General features: G+C 37.1%; 1 protein-coding gene across 4 annotated transcripts in view; it reads right to left on the bottom strand.

Moving 5' to 3' along the window:
• PLCL1 (phospholipase C like 1 (inactive)) overlaps positions 1-20,276 on the bottom strand; it is a 343,314-nt gene that overhangs the window by 70,228 nt on the left and 252,810 nt on the right. For all 4 annotated transcript variants that reach the window (XM_057303751.1, XM_057303749.1, XM_057303742.1 and 1 more), the window contains 2 exons: positions 9,615-12,089; positions 7,094-7,297 (listed from right to left, as the gene is read on the bottom strand). In XM_057303751.1, the coding sequence (XP_057159734.1) occupies positions 7,094-7,297; positions 9,615-12,089 (2,679 nt within the window). The remainder of the gene's footprint in view (positions 1-7,093; positions 7,298-9,614; positions 12,090-20,276) is intronic.

Genomic DNA, 20,276 nt, shown 5'->3' with positions numbered 1-20,276 from the left:
GCTTAAATGACACCTGCCAATGTACTGATTCCATTGCAAGAGTAATTAAAGATAGCAATTAGTTCTTTTCACTAGAATCCTGGTCATGCTAACATAATCAACTACTTTCCAAATCATACTGACCTAGTAAAAGATTAAATAACCCTTGGCCCATGTTCTCTAGATTGTTTTGATTTCTCCTCTATCTCCAGAAAATCTGTCATTCTTACCATAGTAAAGTTTTAACTTTTATGTTAATGTTAAATAATTCAGCACAGAAATCACCTTCAGAGAACACTTCGTGTTTATTTTTTACAGTTGCAATCTCCTGTAACTATTCCACGTCTGAATGGTATATTCAAAACACTAATTACCTAAAAGTTCTCACATTAATTTAAAACACTGAAAAAGCCCAAATACGTTAAGCAAATACTTCTTGATGATGCATGAAAAAGTAGACAAGTGAGACCATTAGAAAAGTAAAAATTCAGCTATCTAAAGAAAAAAGTTATATAAAGATTAGACAGTATTTTTCTTTTAAAATCAGTTGCAAATAGGGACTACTCACTGGCATCTGCTACTCCTTATGAAGGTTCTATAATAACCCGAGAATGTACAAATGAGCTGCCCAAGAGTAACAAGGACCATAGTTCCTTGAATCACCTGCCTAGTGCGCTAGAGCAGACACTGGACAGAAATGCCAGAAGGTCCTGTGCAACCTTTGTGGGGCCTTTTAAGAGAAGAGGAAGGTAAGTGAAAATAAAAGCATTCTAGAGAGACAGAATTTTTTTAAAAATTCTTTGCAAATAAAGTTCTGCTGAGCATAGAGTGGGAATGGGGGTGGGGTGTATTACCGGTCACTGTGAAAAGTGCATCATAGCATTCAAGGTCTTTAGATTACGTCTTTCTCAGGATATAAAACATCATCTGCTCCACTATCTGGACCTTGTATGTGTCTGTTCCACAGTGCAATAAAGGGACAGGTCTGTTAGAGGTGGTACTCTGGTTTTAAATGAAATTCTTTTTTTAAAAAATTTTTTTAAATGAAATTCTTAATAAAATTTCTGAAAAACCATCCCAAAGACCACATAGAGCCACCGAATCGGTAGTGCAGTAAGTCTAACGCCAACAGCCCTCTGCTGTGTGTCTTTAGTCCGGGAAAGAGGCATCAATTCCAGCTTTTAGGACCTATTCTACTTGCTTCGGTTACTGAATAATAATGTTCCCAGTTTGCTTTAGTGCTTTTCAGAAACTGTCACATCCCACCTCTGGCTGGGACATGTATCTGATATCAGGAAAGTCACCTCTGCTTCTGCTGCCCTGAATATCAGACAGGCATTTACATAACAGCATCCCTATTCAAAGTATTAAGGGAGATGGCAGTTCTCAGGGAAAATTGTAATTCTTTGAGCAACTTCACCTTCACCCAACCCAGACTTGGGGAACACTCTGTCATTAAGATCTCTTCCTTTTCCCAGGCAAAAATCCCAGGTAGGACAGGATCTGTTAAATTCACTCAAAGCTACAAATTACTGATAATCCAATGTTTTATTATTCACCGAGATTTTGGGGTTTTGCGTTTTAAAAGAGATTAAAAAGTCTTCACCCAAAGGAATTGATTGTTATTTTGAAATTCCAAGTACCAGTGAGCATATAGAAAATGTATGTTTAAAAAAGATATGGAATGGGGGGAGCTGTCTTTCTGAAATTATGCCGTGTAAATAAGCCCACTCTACTATGGTTATATTTGGTGTTTGATTTCTTGATATCAACACAGATACTATAAATAGAAGTATAATTGCAACATTAATACTAAAATGACTTTTAAGGCTAAATTTTTAAGACCATCAAGAGGAAATATTTCCACATATTAAATTAACCAGTGTTCGGTAAAGAAAAGAACCATCTCAAGTCATTAGGGAAAAGCTAAATTTAGAAAAAAATCTGTGCAGATGAACTCAGGGTCAATGTTTTCTAAAATACTTTCACCTTATTTACTGTTGGTAAGTAGAATTGTTTGATACACTCAGATTGGCTTTCAGTAAATGGAGGTTACTAGTTGCCTGATTTGTTTCTTTTGATACTGAAATATACCAAATTTGTATCTGTTTGGAAATGACTTCAGGTCTTTTTTTCATTCCAAACGTATTCTGTTATTTTTTTTAGTGGTTACAACTTTTCCTCTTGGTTGGCATCTATACAGTTCCATTACTGTTTTTGAGGCATCCAAATATTTAAGTGATTTGAGTTGAACATTCAAGCTGTTCATTTTGGGGTATCTGCCCCCCCACCACCCTGGAATTGTTTTCTGCTTTAGCCATCCAAATTTTTTTTTATTATTATTAATAGTCTGTAAGGAATTTTTTAGACTATTTTTATGAGAAGTTTTAGGTTTACATAAAAACTGAGCTGAAAGTACAGAGAATTCCCATAAGTGCTCTAAGCCCATCCCCAGTTTTCATACTATTAACATATTTCTTAGCGTGGTATATTTATTACAATTGATGAGCCAATATTTATATAGTATTATTAGCTAAAGTCCAGAGTTTACATTAGGGTTAACTCTTTGTATTATACATTCTATGGGCTTTGACAAATGCATAATGATATGTATCCACTATCACAGTATCATGTAGAATAGCTTCAGTGTCCTAAAAATCCTCTATGCTCCACCCATTCATCCCTCCCTCCCTCACCCCACCCTGCCCCCCTCCTCTGGCCCCTTGATCTTTTTACTGTCTCCATAATTTTGCTTCAGTCTATAGGTTTTTTTAACTGCATGTTTAGTGTGATGTGGTAGAGGTTAAACAAAGGAGATTTAAAGATTTACCATAAATACAACAATTATGGCATCAGAACTACACTATTTTCACCAACCATAAACACTTCTACTTACTTTTTATTCAATTACCATTAATTAGTGACATAGTACATGCCCGCACTGTTTCAGATGTGAGAGAGTATAGTAGTAAGCAAAACAGACAGGGTCTGCGCCCTCGTGGAGTATACGTTAAAACTGAAGGAGAAAGGACAGAAATTAAACAAAAAGCCAAGCAAAATATTTTTCAACACTGCTAAGTAGGGTGATGGAAATAAAACAAGGTTATGCGATAGAGTGACAGGTGGGGGCAGTGGTTAGGGAAGATGTCTCTGAGGATATGACATTTGAGCTAAGAATTAAAGGATAAGAAGCAACTATTCATGCAACAGAACATTTCAGGCAGAGGGAATCTAAAATAAAATAACCCAGAGATGCGAACAAACTTGGTTTAATTGAAGAATGAAAGAAAGTCTATGTGGCTGGCTGGGGTGGGGGAGGGGCGGGTAGTGAACAGGAGAGTGTGGGGGTGAGGCTGGGAGAGGCAGGAGAGGCTAGAAGAGGTGAGTGAGATAGGTATGCAAGGCCAGATCATAAATGACCCCATAGACCACAGTAAGGAGTTTCCATTTTATTTTCATGGGAAGCCACTGTAGTATTTTAAGCAGGAAAGTGACAATGATCCAATTTTTGTTTTTAAAATGATTACTCGAGGGGCTTCCAGGTGGCTCAGTCAGTTAAGCCTCTGCCTTTGGCCCAGGTCATGATCCCAGCCAGAGTCCTGGGATTGAGACTCACATTGGGCTCCCTGCTCAGCCAGGAGCCTGCTTCTCTCTCTCCTCCCTGCTCATGCTCTCTCTTGCTATCTCCGTCTCTCTCAAATAAATAAATAAATAAAATCTTAACTCATTAATTAATTAATTCAATAAAATGATTACTCGATCTGCGGAATATCTTTTTTAAAATAAATATTAACACTGATATATCAAGAGCATTGAAGATGCCGACCAATACAATGCAAATCCTCGAAAGTAAAAATGTTTTTACATTCAAGGCCAATATCATCATCACTTGTATACGTTCCTACCCACTTCCCCCCTAAAAGAAATAATCCAACAGAGCTGTCAAAAGAGTTTTCAATCACTTGCAAGGTCTGCGGAGTTTACCATTTGCATAGGGATATTTATATTCAGTTCCCTACCAATACGAAAAATCATTTCCATAGGGAACTATAAATGAAGATATCATTGTAAGTATTTCTGCTTTCTACTGCAGCCTTTTACTTAAGCTTTGGAAAACCATGCTATGCCTGTAATTACAAACCACATTTTAAAAATACAAATGAGAAAAGGCTGATGTCCATATTTAGCTCATAGAACTGAAAAAACAAAATAGCATTGGACACTTGGGGATGTGAAATGGAAGTTGGCCAAACACAGTCCAGGTGCTTCTCTGCTTTTTCCAAGCCCAGCTCCAGGGGACCAGCCTCCCCTCCCAATGAATGATTTTTCTTTCTTAGCTTCACAGAGAATTGGAAGAATAAGTGATTTCAACTGTCTGTCTCTATGGCAACTAGTACCCTAATTTCACCTCTTAGATGGCAATTATACCTATTCATTGAATAGTTTTCAGTCCCTACTTTTATGATGAAAAATTGATTTTATGAAAAATGAGATATAGGTAATGGGTGAACTTTTCCCCCAGCAACCATGGAGTAGTTTCCAAGAGGTGTGATCATTCAAAAGCAGAATGCATTCTATGGGGTTTTTTTCTGTTTCAACTGTAGGATGTTTATCCCAAATGTCTTTCCTCTAGTTATTTTTTAAGGATAAAATATTCTTCTTTTCTTTCTTAACATTTATTTTTTTATTCAACTATAAAAATTAGTTGGGTTCATTGTAAAGAGTTTTGCAAATACAGAATAAAAAGTAGAAAAGCATAAGCAAGAAAATAAACTTCATTCTCCTTACTTAAAAATAATCACTATTAATATTCTGCTAACATTTTAGATGTGTGATGTGTATACATATAAATACAACAGTGTATATTTTTTTGTAACTGGACTTTTTCACAAAATATGTTATGAGAAGTTTTCCATACCATCAAATATTCTTCTAATGCATGATTTTAATGGTTTCAAAAGAGTCCATAATATTGGTTTACTGCATTTTATTTAACTAATAGTCTTATGTTGACATTATTAAACATAAATGTTTATGTATATCACTATTGCCTTAGAATAAATCCCAGAAAACAAATACATAAATCAAATGGGATAAACATTTTAAATTATATTGTCAAATTTATCTCCCCCAAATTATACCAGTTTATTTTCCTAGTAGAGGTAAATGGGTGAGAATATCCATTACCTTAAATTCTCTATCAGAGGTACTATTTTTTTTTTTTTTTTTTTTTGTCCATTGGAGAGGGAGTATTTCACTATATTTCTTTACTATCTTTAATTAAAAACTTATTTTAAGGCTAAATATGTTTTTAGATTTTCTTCCCTTTTTTGGGGGGGGGGAAGATACATGAATTGCCTGTTCACCTCTGAAGCAAAGAATATTTGTTATCCCCTAATAACTCTACTCTCTATATTTCTTAGTAACAGAGGAGATAACATTTAGTTGGGCACACCACCCCTTGAAATAAAGACATTTCCCATTCTCCTTTGTGGCTAAGTGTAGCTATGTATTAACTCTAGGCTGATGAAATATAAGCAAAAATGATCTATGCTATATCAGAGAAATGTCCTCAAAGGCAGAAGATATGCCCTCTTTTCCTCTTCACCATTATTGATGGTTGGAATGCAGATGTTATGGGTGGAGATTCAGCAGTCATTTTGGACCATAAGGATAAGGGTCACACTATAGGGATGGTAGAGCAAAAGCTAGAGGGAGCCTAGGTTCCTAAGAACTTTACAGAAGTTCCATCCTGAAAGTCTGGCCTCCAGATTTTTATTTGAAAGAGTAAAACAGGGATACCTGGGTGGTTCAGTCAGTGAGGCGTCTGCCTTTAGCTCAGGTCATGATACCAGGGCCCTGGGATGGAGTCCTGCATCATGCTCCTTGCTCAGTGGGGAGTCTGCTTCCCCTCTCCCTCTGCCTGCCACTCCCCCTGTTTGTGTTCTCTTACTCGTTCTCTCTCTCTCTGACAAATTAATAAATAAAATCTTAAAAAAAAAAAAAGAGTAAAACAGTATTTTTAAGCCATGATTGTGTTGCAATGTTTTATCAAATTGTACTCAAATTTAATTGATGTAAGATTTTTTTCTCCATATTTTTTTTCTTACTGATTTTTTTTCTTCAAAGATTTATTTATTTTAGAGAGAGAGTGTGTGAGCAAGCAGGGGGAGGGGGAGAGGGAGAGAGAGAATCCTGAAGTAGACTCCCCACTGAGTTCCATCCCAGGACCCTGAGATCATGACCTGAGCCACATCAGGAGTTGGCTGCTTAACTGACTGAGCCACCCAGGTGCCCCTTCTTACTGAGTTTTAAGCACACTTTCTATTTTAAGGGTAGTTATACTTTATCTGGTATATACACTACAAATTTTTCCAGATTTTCATTTGCTCCTTAATTTTTTATGGAATTAGAAGATGCAAAAATATAATTATTCTTAAATTTAACTACTACATAAATTACATTATATATTCAGAAAAATCATTTAACAGTATTAGCTTAGAAATATAAATTCCAGGGGTGCCTGGGTGGCTCAGTTGGTTAAGGGTCTGCCTTCATTCAGGTCATGATACCCAGCGTCCTGGGATCGAGCCCCTGAGTCTGGCTCCCTGCTCAGCAGAAGTCTGCTTCTCCCTCTGCCTCTGCCCCTCCCCCTACTTGTGCTCTGTGCCCTCTCTCTCTCTCTCTCTCTCTCAAATAAATAAAATCTTAAAAAAAAAAAAAAGAAAGAAATATAAATTCCAGAGAAATATTTTGTCTCAAATATCACAAGGCAGCACTGAGAAGCGTATGTTCATTTCTTACAGGTACACAATTAAATGATTATGTTGTAGGCCAAAGACATTTAGATGAGGAGAAATTGTGTATATTTTTGAAGACTTAATTCATTCCTTGCTAATGCAGAGAATTTCTGTTTGTAATCTGTGGGGCTCCGGGTTCAAAGCATTGCCCCAGAGGTCTTCACTGGGGCTTAAGCGAAGCTGAGAGGGCCGGCTCTGCCTGCCAGCCCCAGTGTTATTTATCCATTAGAGTTCCACAAAAGAGCCCCTGCCAGATGATTCCCACCGCACCCCCCACACACAGAGATAAGAAATCTAGAGTCACAATTTCCTACCAGATCATAAGCAGCCAACATTTTTTTCTGCACATCTGGAATTGCCCCCAGAGGCTCCAGATAAGGAAAGTTGTCTTTCATCACAAGAGAGACGGAAGGAGTATTGTCACTGGTGATGAGCCGAGAGGATAGGGTCAACAGGCACTGCTTCAGACTGGCAATTGGAGGAAGTCCACACAGTTCCTTAATAGACACTATGGCATTCTGTGGGGAAGAAAACATGGAATGATACTTCTGACCACATGACACATCACCCCCAGCACTTCTAGGTTCACACAAAAGCATATTCATTAAAAGTATACCCTCCAATACATATGTAATTTGGAGGAAACTGGATTATAATCAACCAGGAGTATAATGTGCACCGAGATAACACACAGAACTAATTCACTAGTATACCTCATCTTTGTCAATTTTTAGCAACTGCCACAAATATGCCATAAAGCAAAGCTGACTGCGAACCAGGCTACACAGTGCTTTTCAAAGCAGAGCACTGGAATATTCACACAAATTAGCCTGGGCTGGTTGTGAATATCTTATTCAATTTGTACCATGATGATCATAAAAGCATGTCAGTGATTATACATGGGAGTACATCTCCTTTGGGCTTTTCCCTCGAGACAGCAGGCTGCTATTACTCACCACCGTGCGTTCGACTCACCAGCAATGGTATTTCCTTGTCATCCCGTCAGAAATGCGCCTGACAGGTGATGCACGTACTAAAACAAGTTTCACGTAGAGCTACATTTGCTCGTGTTTTACAGGCTTTTAAAATTCATTTGAAACAGAAATTACAACTATTTCATGTTTTATTAGCAGTGAGCAGTACCTAACCTATTCTATGTCGAATGACTTTAGCAACAATGATGGCTGTTTCATTTTTCTACAGATTAGGCTCCAAATAATCCTTAACCAAAAAGACTTTACGTTGAGACGATACAAATCCTCAGTATTTCCTGGAAAAACTTTATCCATAACCAACTCTCCTTACTATGCATTTTAAACACACAGTATGTGTAAAGGATATATTTCAAAAATTACATAGAAATAAATAAAATCGACTTCTAATATATAAAGTAAGATGTACAAATGATGTATAAGTAATCTAATGCAGGGATTTATAATAGTTTTGAATTATGTCAGAAAAAGTCAAATAGAAAATACTAACATTTGGGGCCTATTTTTAAAATAGTGGCTAAGGCAACCACTTCAAATAAAATGCTTACAATCTAAGTATTTCTGTGTGATTTATGTACCATACTGTTTCCCACCACTTTAGCTATTTAAAATTGATTTTAAGTCTATTCTGTGAAATAGTGTAAAAATAAAGTCTTCGCCAAATGATGGGTTTGAGGCTCAGCATCACATGACTAAAAACCATGAATGATCATGAGTTTTGGTAGTAGGAAATTCTGGATTTAAAGACCAATATTCCTATTTACTAACTGCAATATTTGGGAATCACTTAACTTCTTCAGGCTTGTTTTCTATCTTGAAAGTAGGGATTTTTCGGTGAGAATCATTATTAAAATGTTAGCTAAAGGAGCAAATAAACTGCATTGAAAAATATTCCTCTCTTGTTTTGTTCTCAGACTGCTACTTCTTCTGCCAACCAACAGCTCTTTGCTCATTGCAGGAACTTAGTATTTGCTATTAGGTCGTTTCTCAGTAACAACACCCTAGAATAAGTATATTCTATAGTATTCAAGAAAGAAATTGGCAACCATCTCTGATTACAAGCATGAACGAAGGGAAAGAAACTAACGTTGAATTTCCACATGCCAAGAGTGGGCAATTTACATATACTGTCATTTAATTCTGATAATAATTCTGTGATGTATTACTATTTTTCTTACCTTACGTGGAGAAAACTGATGATCAGAGATCTGAAATAATTTGCTCAAGATCACAAGGGGATAGAATTTAAGCCAGAATCCATGTTCTTTCAATTAAACCACTTTTCTAAGAGAAGACTACATAGTTTTCAACAAGTTCAAGTGCTGACTATTATTTGTTTAGTTGTGTTTGTTCTGGTGGGGAGTAATTTATTGTTGTTGTTGTCATACACTTTAACAACTAAAATAACCTAACGGGCATTACATTTGTTTCTATGATTTCAAATGCCCTTTCATGTTCATATCTGCAAATATTTAACATATATACTTATAATTAGCATTGTCTGTCTATATGTATAATATTTTATATTCTACTTTGTTCACATTGTTTCGTATACACAACCCCACATTCGTTATGTGGCAGGGATAGTTAATGGATCTATAAAGCATTTATATTAACTGGTTTAGTTCAGGCCAAATTTAACACAGCATTCATTCACAATTAGATACATAAAGTATATCTGCTTTAGCACAGGCAACACTTCATTCAGTGGTACATAGGTTTATACAACTTTTCTGATAATTTTTTGAGGAATCAGATCACTAGTAAAACACAAGTTCATCAGTAAGGGAGGGGGGGTAGGATGAAGTAGGGGTAGGGAAGAAAAGCTTGGGATTTTTCCTACCTGCATATTTTCTCTCATATCTATGGCTTCTCGTAAGGGATGAACTGCTATTTTAAAGATGTCATCTATGGTCTTAAGGCCAATATTCCTGAGCATAGTATATTCTCGAACTTTCTTCCCCATTCTCACAGACAGGCTGCGCTTCTGTGCCTTTCCTCCTCCGCTTCGATTAGTTATTGCTATATGGACAAATAGGGTTACGTGCTCCATGATGTCACCTACAAAAGAGCGCAGGGGAACGTGCCGATATCCAGGCTGCAAGCATTCAAACGGTATTGTATATTGTCCTATAAACTCATCCCCAATGTAGTCATCATCCAGAACGACAAAACGAATCATGGCCAGCTCAGGTAGATTTACTTGAAACTCAAAAGTTTCATCAAAAATGGGGTTATCACTGTTCTGTTGGACAGTTTTAGTTCTTTGTTCGGAGCAGTCTGCTGGAATTCCATGTATCTCTATGCAAACATAGGGATCTATGACATCTCCTTTGGCACAAGCTCCCTTGGGCTTTGGAAAATTCTGACCACTGATGATCTTGATATGAAGAGCGAGAGGAGACACCCCAGGTACAATGCCCTTTGTGTTTGCACTGAAGTAAGAAACCTCGTCTCGCATTATGGATGGCCTTAGAACATAACCACATCCTCCGTTTTGAAGAAACCAGCCTGTGTGAAGGTCCATCATTGGACCCGGAGTCTGAAAATTCATTGCCACAATCTGACAGCCACAATTCCAAAAGTCCTGTGGATTCAAGTTACTGGAATCGATCCTCATGGCACTTGGATAGATTCTCGATAAGAACTTCTTATTATAATTTACAAAATCCTCTGGGTATTCATTTGCAATTCGGCTGGCCTCTGTTTCACTAAATGAACACATTTCCCAATAGTTTTGGCTTTTCATAGACAATTCAAAATCCCTACACTGAACAGACTTGCAGATGGATACCAAATCGGAGAGTTCCCTACATAGCAAGATTTGTTTCTGCTCGCCGTTGTAATCTACCGACAGCCTTCGCGACATTTCCGCTTCTTCATCTTCATCTGTTACTTCTCCTTCCAAAACATCTGGGTCAGAAGGCAATTTCTTTCCTTTCACAATAATCATTCTTTTCAATTTTTCCGGTGATGGGAGGTAGGTTTCTGAAGGCAAAGGTGCCTCAGTATAGAGCTTATCGCCAAAGATCATTTTCATCTGTTGAACCATTATCTTTTGCTGTGGTAAGGAGCAGTGATTTCCCAGACAAAGAATGAGTGGGTATTCAGAAGCAACGAAGGCAAATTTATTTATCACCTCTATGACGCTTCGAAAAGAAAGGTGTGTTGTCACATTATTTCGATTACAAAGGATCGGTTCATTGTCTGAACCATCACTAACATCGAGTTCAATGCTTCGACAGCCCATTTTCAAAGCTCTAACGTACCCATTAATATCAGCTGGCCCCCTGAACTGGTCTTCTATGAGATAGGTGTTGTGGGAAGCATTGATGTAGTAGTGAGATAATGGCTGGGTCATATCTTGGGCAACCTTTTTTTGCTCAGGATCAAAAATATCACATTCTAGTGACAACAGATACTGGGTAAAGCCATCAATTGCAAGAAACCCTTTTTGACGTCCTTCTTCGGAAAGTTCATATCTCCGAATAATGTCTAAGCACATGTCCTCAGTAATATGAGTGACTCCTTGCTCAGCTTCTAAAAAGAGCATGAGATCATTGGCATCCAAATATTCTTTGTTCTTAGATATCTGGACCAGTAAGAAATATACTTCTGGCCTGGTGCAAAGTTCACAAAAAGCTTCACAAAATTCCTCTTCTGTCACTCGTGTGGTTAGTTTTTCTTTGCTTTTTTGGATTTCTTTAAATTTTAACCTGATCTTGGATTCCTTCAGGGTTGGGTTGAGTTGTTTTATCAACTCTACAGAGGTGTCTTCCAACATAATCCCATTCCCATCGATATCTGCTGCTTCAAACACCGTTTTCAACCACATGAACCTTGGTGTGTTCTGGTTGCCCTCCATAAAGTCAAGGGGTTGCTTACTTCGAGAAACCAGGTACCGTAAACCTGACACCCAGATGTTTGCTACATCTGCTGAATTGGCAACTAGGTCCAGAGACTCGTAGTTTTCCCCATGAAGTATGGAAAAGGCACAGTCCTCACAAATCTGGTCAGCAAGGCCATTGTTTCTAAATGTTTCTGTGTTCTTCCCCAGTCTGATCTCCTTTATAGCAGAAATGTCAAGCTTAGCTTTCTCGAGGTCTTTCTTGGAAGGTTCCCAGCGAAGAGCTTGGAGGTCTGTGTCCAGAGTGAAAAAACGGTTATAAATACGAGAATTTGGCCGGACCTTCTTCAGTTCACAGCCAGCTTGCATGAAGCTGATGCAGTCACTCGCACTGCTAATTTTCTTTTCTGATGGCATGCTGCTGAAAGACACTGTTTTCTTTCTTCCACCACATTTTTGGTTTGAAGGATCCTGCAAAATCATTTGAAAATAATGAATCAATTTTCCTTAGAAAACAGACAAATTCAATAACACTCTATGAACTCCTCAGACTCCATTCAGATACTGTGATTCTTTGGACCTAGAGGCTGGCCTAAAATTCACATTTTCACCATTCCAGAAAAAGAAGAATTGCTGAGAAAATTGATGTTACTAGGTTCAGAAAAAAAACAAAACCTATTTTTCAAATGCCTGGTGTTCTTTGAAAAAAATCAACTATTAAGTTAACTACAAATCACTCATTTGTTCATTAAAGCAGACTTCCTAAGAACCTCTACATGTTGGTACTTTGACAACCTACCTCGAACCCCTACAGATATGTGAAAGAAATAATGCTGACTTTCTTTAAAAATTTTCCTCATTTACACTAAGCAACTGTTCAAGTTTTAAACTTAAAACTAGTCCAAATAAAAGATTTTTGCCTTCATATGCTTTACATCAAAAAGGACTGGCAATAAACCTTAACTAAAAGTCACTTTTTTTCCTCAAACTATTCTGAAGAATGTAAGTGTCTTGAAAGTCAGACTGGGAACTAACAACAGACAAATGATTCTCACTAGAGCAAGTTTTCAGACTAAGGTAAACAGTCTGGAAGAACTTTTTGAGAATTAACACCTGCATTTCAGTATAATGCTATTAGCAGCCACAGCATAGAACCAAACAGAAATCTGAATGGTTCCACTAACTTTTAAGGTTCTCCCAATGTAAACTAAATTTCCAACCCATTTGCCATAGAATTTCACAGAGAACATTTGCACCTTGCCTTTTACTCCTCTCTTTAAGTGCCGTTGGATCTTAGTCTCACAGAATCCCCGTGTCCTCAGCCCATTTCACCCTTTACTGAACAACAGTGCTGACAGGGCACCAGACTTTCTCTGTCCAGATTAGTGTGCCTTAAGCAGGTTAAGTATTTCTTGTGGCTCTTTCCTTCTTGGGTATATCTAGGCCTTCTCACATATTGTCTTTCCCAAATTACAGGTCTGCTCCTTATATTCATAAGATAATAGATGTCATCTTTGTCCCAGACTGTCCGCACGTCTATCACTCCCAATTCATTTACACTGTACATCTGACCAATGCCACTTAAAACAGGGTATTTTTTTTATACTTTCCTCTGTTCAGACCATAGATTAAAGTTAATAACGCTCGCAACCAGATCATCCATTCAGATACTTCTCCCAGGAACAAATTTCCCAAATACACCTTACTGCTTGTTTAGAGTGCCTGATTTTATAAGCATATCAAAGAGGCAGTAAAGTGTGGAATGCAAAATGCAATGTCCTTATACAAAGTTTATAGTGTTAAAGCGTGCGTGAATATTGTTCATAATTGTAAGTACTGATAAGATTAGTCTTTTTGAAAAGAGAAGAACATTTCTTCATACACTGGTCACTGCAGGACCTGACCAGGATATTGGGGGTTATCAAGAAGTTGATTCATTCTTGACCTCCGAGCATTTAAGACAAATCTTCAGTGATAAACAGATAATATTTTAAAACAGACACATGATATTACTATTTCAAGCACTAAGAAGTATGACCGAAGTAGTCTGGGATGTCTCCTTCACTGGCATTCTTTTCAAACAGGGTAGAATCTCTCCTCTAAGGCCTTATTTAATTGTGGACCTGCCTATAAGAGCCTCCCTATCCTGTGACTCAGGAAAAGGCAGGGTGATTTATTATTCAATTGACTAAAACCTTGCCTGTGAAAAGAAAACAAAATTTGCCTTATTTATGGAATGGTGGTGGGATGATGCATTAACTCAAATATATATCTGATCTTCAAGTGACAAAGATATAAATTACCCAATTTATTTACAGAATAAAAAAAAATCTGTACAGATTACAGAATATTGTCTCTTGATGCCCTGGCATTTAACAATTTAGCTCTTGCTTTTCCAGAGAGTTGTTATTTTTAATTACCCCATAGCAGTCAATTTCCTCATCCCTAAGTTAAAAAACAAGTATAAATCTTCAGCTGTTTATACGCAGTTGCACTATTAGAACACATTTAAATTCATCACAACCCACATGCTCAAAAATCTCAGATGTATGTGTATATTTTCCCACACCATGAAGGCAGGCACCTAATGGCACTGCTGAGATGGGATTAATCTACCAAGTAAAATAAAGAGGGAAACTGAATTGTGATAGTAAATTAGACTGTGACTCAGCTTTTAAAGCTACCATTTGACTAGGCTTTTAAACTAATGAAATCTTTCACAAAAAAGATTATTTTTATATAAGGCAGATCATGTTCCAAGTAGGATTATTGTCAACAAATTATAAAATCTCCAATAGTTTCTAACAAACCTTCAGTGGGAAATTAGTGTTGCTGTAAATGTGTGTATGTAGTTTCTGTGCCCTACGTTTGGTACCACACCAGCCTTCACAGTCTTAACACTTCACTCTAGACTTGAGCCACTGTTCACAAAAACAAAAGCACTGCTATCAGAAGAGATTTCTCTTACAAGCCTCTCTTCTCTGTGGTGGTACCTCCTTAAGTCAAGACTTTCTCTCCTAGTAAGATTAGCCGTCAAAAGATAAATGTTTCCTATCTAGCCTAGGAAAGAATTGATCTGCTCCAGAATCTTATTTCCTGCTTTGACCTCCAGTTCCCACATGATTACAAAACTTATCCCAAAATGCCTTAAAACTTGGAACCAGCAGAAAAGATATACTCTTAGGTTGTCATTTCACGAAGGACAAACTCCAAAGTTATTACAAGTCCCCCAAATGAGCAAAAAACTAGCCAAAGCACATGTGAACAAATAATTAGCTTGTCTGCTGTTGACCACAGTCAAGATTATTTCTATTCAAAATATGCTGGAAAAGTTTCAGGACTCCGATATTTCTCTGTTTGTTTTCAATGGCCATGCTATGCATTAGCTCCAAAAAGTTGAGAGGGGAGGGTGGGATTGTATTGAGCGGACAGGGAAGTTAGACAGCTCCAAATCTCCTTCTGAGCTTTGTCACCAGCACAGCCTCTTTGCTGAGCCCTACACCCCCACATTTGTATTTCCCTCAAGAAGATCTTGGCAGATTGGTGGTGGAGAGGGGTTCTATTCAGGTAAACAGACAGTAGATAATCCCAAATGAATAAATTTGAAGTGCTGGTAATAGATCTTCCTGTTGATTAAAAAAAAAAAAAAAAAAAATCTGATGATGGAATGAGAGAAAATCCACTGCAGTTGTCTATATATTGGAAAGACAGGTGCTTTTGGCACCTTCCAAGAGAAACCAAAGTTTGTTTTCAGTTCAGGTGTGCTCTTGTCATCTTCCAGCTCATTAGATGATTGAATTGACTCCTATAGTCATAAGGTCATTATTATAGGGAGATTATTATAAAATATGAGGACTTTTCCATTTATTTTAAAGCTAAATTTCCTCACTCTGGAAATGAAGGGAAGAGGCTAAAGTACTTATTACCCTCAAAATTTCTCTTAGAGCAGCTTACAAAATTTGTTAGGTTGGATAGCACATTATGACACGCCTGTCCCCTAAATTAACAGTTAGCTTCCTCTTCCAGCAGGGTACAAGACTTAGGCATTGAACTCAATCCTTACTATTGCCTAACATTCTATGCTCAAGTTTCTAAATGATCATTTCACAGGAAGGGAACTCATTTAAACAAGTTAAATAAATATAACAAATGAACCAAATTATGTTTATATGGTCTTTGAACATTTCCAGATAACACTTTATAATCAGGATCTACTGTCTTCTTAAATTAATCAATACTTTATATAAAGGATTTAATTGTCAGAATCAAGAAGAGTCTCATAAACTAGCAAAGTAACAGGCAAATGTTTTATTCTTTTATTAAAACAATACAAGACATTGCTTTGTGTATGAGCATTGTTTCTAATATATTCCTATCATAAAAATAATTTCTATCTAATCTCATGATGTAAGGTTTGATTTCTAGTCTTAGAAATAATTTCAAAATACTAGGAGAAAGTGGCCAAATGTTTCCATTTTTTAAAAAATTTTTCATTATTTTCTACAACATTGCTGTTTATCTAGTATTAGAACTAGGATACCAATCATGATTCAATGAGATTCTTACACAACAGTAAAAGCTTTATAGCTCCCTAAATATGTTTTAAAGTAAAATTAAAGAAAAAATGTTCAAATAAGCCAAATTAATAAACCTGTTTCCATAAGTTCCCACTGGCATTTGTTCTCTGACCCCAACAAGGCAGGATACACTGCAAGTTCCTTAACAAACACTCAAGAAATAAAATCATTTTTCTTCAGTAACACACTGACGAGCTGCAGAGGCAACTCAGCTTATTCAGTGCAAGCATTTTGGGTCTCAATAACGAAACTATTGAATTATTTCAATATAATAACTTCAGAGAAAAGTATACTAAAGCAACACACTAATGTGAATGTACCTAATGCCACAGGACCGAACATTTAAAAATGGTTAAAGTGGTAAGTTTTATGTTATATAAATTTTACCACACACAGAAAGAGTAAGCTAAAGCATTGTATACAAATTTAAGAGTAAAGGAAACAGCATATCTACATTTTGCTACTTCTCACCTGATGAGCATGTTTAAACATCAAATTATATCATCACTTTTCATTTTTTTGGCAAGTTGTTTTTAAGTGAACAGTTCAAAATGATTCTTTGTTAAAACAGAACAAATTTACAAACCTTAAAGAAAAGCAATCAAAACACCAGTTGTCAGACTGATTAGAAGGAATCTTTGTTTCATAATGCAGAAATCCAGCTATACAGATGGAGAGATACTAAAGTGACATTCACTTCTCTCTTTCTGTATGAGGGGGAGAAACACTTACTTCTGAAGAGCTCTCTTAAGAAAGTCTTTATATAAAAATTTAGTAGATTCTAACTAAAATACAAGCAAAAATATAGGCACATAAATCTAATTTTCACCATAGGGATTCTATCTGGTTCTTATAGACAACCTATGAACTATAACACAATACTATTCATTCTTGTTTTATGAACTTCCAAGCAAAATTCAGAAAAAAAAGATTTGGTTGATACATGAGATCGTCCAAGGATTGTGGACAATATAATCTAGAATCCAAATGAGCCCCAACCTTGGATATTGAGAGATTCAGGTTTCCATTCTTCATTCACTCATTTAACTAACAATAATGTCCATCCTAGAGACTAGCACACTGTAGAGTTTTGAAGAAACTGATAAAGTCTAATTTTTACCTTAGCGAGATCACTCTGGGTGTGCACCAGATAGACAGCACTAAAGACGTGCTGTAGGTGACTACTGACGCATTAAAGGAAAGAGATGGCGACTGCCTGACGTAGATTACTAGCAAATGGAATGGAGAAAGGTGAGAAGTATCAAAAAAGTAGGAGGTAAAATCAAAAGTCCTTCACTGGATCTAGGATGACTCCTAGGTTTTTGGTTTGAGTGAGAAGTGAATGGAAATATGGACTACCAGGAGAGGTATAGTGGGAGGGAAACAGAGTTTACTTTGGGCCATGGTGAATTTTTAGATGTCTACGGGCCACCTAGGTGAAAAGCCTAGGCAGAGGAGAAGACTTAAAATATAAAGTTTGAGGAATAAGAGGACCAGGAGCATGACCTCTCACAGAAGCCAAGAATAGACATAAAAGAGTGAGTGCTAGAAAATAAGGTGTTAAGATGGCTTACTGGATTTAGCTGTTCAAATGTCTGTTGGTAACTCTGAGTAGAGAATGTCTTTTTTTTTTTTTTAAGATTTTATTTATTTATTTATTTGAGAGAAAGTGAGAGAGGGAGAGAGAGAGGGAGAGTACAAGCCGGGGGAGGGGCAGAGGGAGAGGAGAAGCAGACTCCCCACTGAGCAGGGAGCCCAATGAGGGGCTGGATCTCAGGACCCTGGGATCATGACCTGAGCTGAAGGCAGATGCTTAACCAACTGAGCCACCCAGGTGCCCCATGATGAAAGAATATCTTACTTTGCCTTCAGACGGTGAGGACAGTGACGAGGGTGAGGGCAAAGGGTTTCAAGGAAGGGAAGAGCAGTTTTAAATGTTCTTTGGTGAGAAAGAAGGCCAGGATGACTCTAGCGTAAGTGAGGGGTAGAGTGGCTCCAAATGAGACTAGAACAACAGGCAGAGGCCAGGAGTGATCATTCAGAAGAAGGCTATTCTCAAAAATGCTGGCTTTATTAACTTGGATTGGTAATAGCTCAAGGACTGGAAATTTATGTATATACATATATCTAATATATCCTGTCCAGTGGACCAATGCCCAAATCCACATCCATGTTTGGCAGTTAGGCGGTCTAGACAAAGTCCACCCCCCACATACAAGGCCTAAGTCTTCACACAAAAGTCAAGGAGGTGGAGGAGGTGGTATCCTCACTATACCTGTTGCCTTCAAGTTTCAGGTAAGGGAAGGTTCCAACTGCACGATTATACAGTTCATTCTATATTAAAATTTCCAGTTATTTTCTCATAGTAAACTCAAATGACACAATGTAAAGTCACCAACAGGTGACATGACTTACTTGTGATTAATACCACATGACTCACCTGAAGTCACTATGTGGTACAGTGAGGGTAGAGGTCCTGCTATCACTGCTGAGAAGTGGCTGAAGTCTGACCCAAGCTCTGTGTACCATTGGCTCTCCCTGGTGGCTCCCTAAGCCTAGCTGGTAAGGAGCTGAATAGCTATTTTATTATCCATAAAGAAAACATTCATTCTGTACAACACCTTATAATTCGACAGAAACAATTAAAGGCAATGCTAACGGTATGCATTCACGTATCTCTTGCCAAATTAAGTTTTATTCTGTATTTAACATACATTTCATTTATAAAAGGTGATCCATTTAATAAAATATACTAAACTAAAGCCATCTTCTTTAGGGAACCTACTCTGATATGTATACAACGTGGCAGAGATAGAAAACTAAGCGAATTATAGGAACACAGTGACACATTTATTCTCTAAAATGACATCTTCTCTTATATGACTCTTCTCATTTGGAAGCAAAAATAACTGATATTCTATAGCCAAACATGGGCATAGAGTGTAAAAAGTCCATTTCAGGGTAGGTTCTCAGTACCATTGATTTGTTTTGTTGAGCAGAGGACGGTTCCATGCTAAATCTCACTGCAATCATTCACTCAGAACTCATTAAAAAATGACCCAATAAAAATTATTACATCAAGCTCTTTTACTGCATGGTTTCTATCTAGGGTTTTCTGCAAGTATGACTCTTATTATGCATGCCTCTATTTCAAAAAAGAGCATTTGCTTATACAAAGATCAAGTACCTACTATCTGCTACGCACTGTCCTAGTGACTGGTTCTTTGAAAAATCATTAATCCCAAAACTAATGTTGCTTGGAATAAATGCTTTCTCTCCATCACTCTTTTTATGTACAGGTTTTTATAAATGATAAAGTTAGTAGAACAATGACAAAAATTATCAAATTTGATAATTCGAGAAAACCATATAAAAAATGTTTCTAAATAGATAAAAACAGGGGTGCCCAGCTGGCTCGTCAGTAAAACATGGGAATCTCATCTCAGGATTGTGAGTTTGAGCCCCACGGTGGGTGCAGAGATCACTAAATAAATAAATAAATAAATAAACAAACAAAATCCACCAACATTTAATAAATGAGCAGTTTTCTATAACGTTAAGAATGTTGGATAACCAAGACCACAAAGGGGAACAAGAGTTGATAAGGGCAATATGAAAAAGAAGTACTACAGCAGTTATTATATACAGTTACTATATCTTTAACACTAGAGCTTTTACCAAGATAATTAAAAACAGACAAGAGGCAAAGTAAGCATCAAAATGTCCAAAATCTATAAAGCTGGTCTTAGGAAAAATAATGTTAAAAGCATTGCCATTTAACAAGAAAACAAATACAACTTCCACATGGAGCCTCCATATAATTTTATGTCATGGAAAATAAATCTTAAATTACACAGCTCTACCTAGAACTCCATTATTCCTAGATAGGCTAGAAAGACCTTGTCACTAACAGTGTGGCTTGTAAAAGTTTCCTGCAGGAACCCAGAGGATGGCATCAGCAGGCTTAGTGACACCAAGATCCTGTTGCCATGCTCCCTAGTAGGGTGTCCCCCTGATCTGCAGGTTTGCTTTTTAGTTAAGCACGGTATAGAAGTAAATGATCCTCCTTCTGACATACTGT

Source organism: Ursus arctos, unplaced genomic scaffold (genome assembly GCF_023065955.2).
Source record: "Ursus arctos isolate Adak ecotype North America unplaced genomic scaffold, UrsArc2.0 scaffold_1, whole genome shotgun sequence".
Classification (NCBI taxonomy): Eukaryota; Metazoa; Chordata; class Mammalia; order Carnivora; family Ursidae; genus Ursus; species Ursus arctos.
Note: the sequence above shows the minus strand (reverse complement) of the source record. Positions and strands in the feature narration are given on the sequence as shown.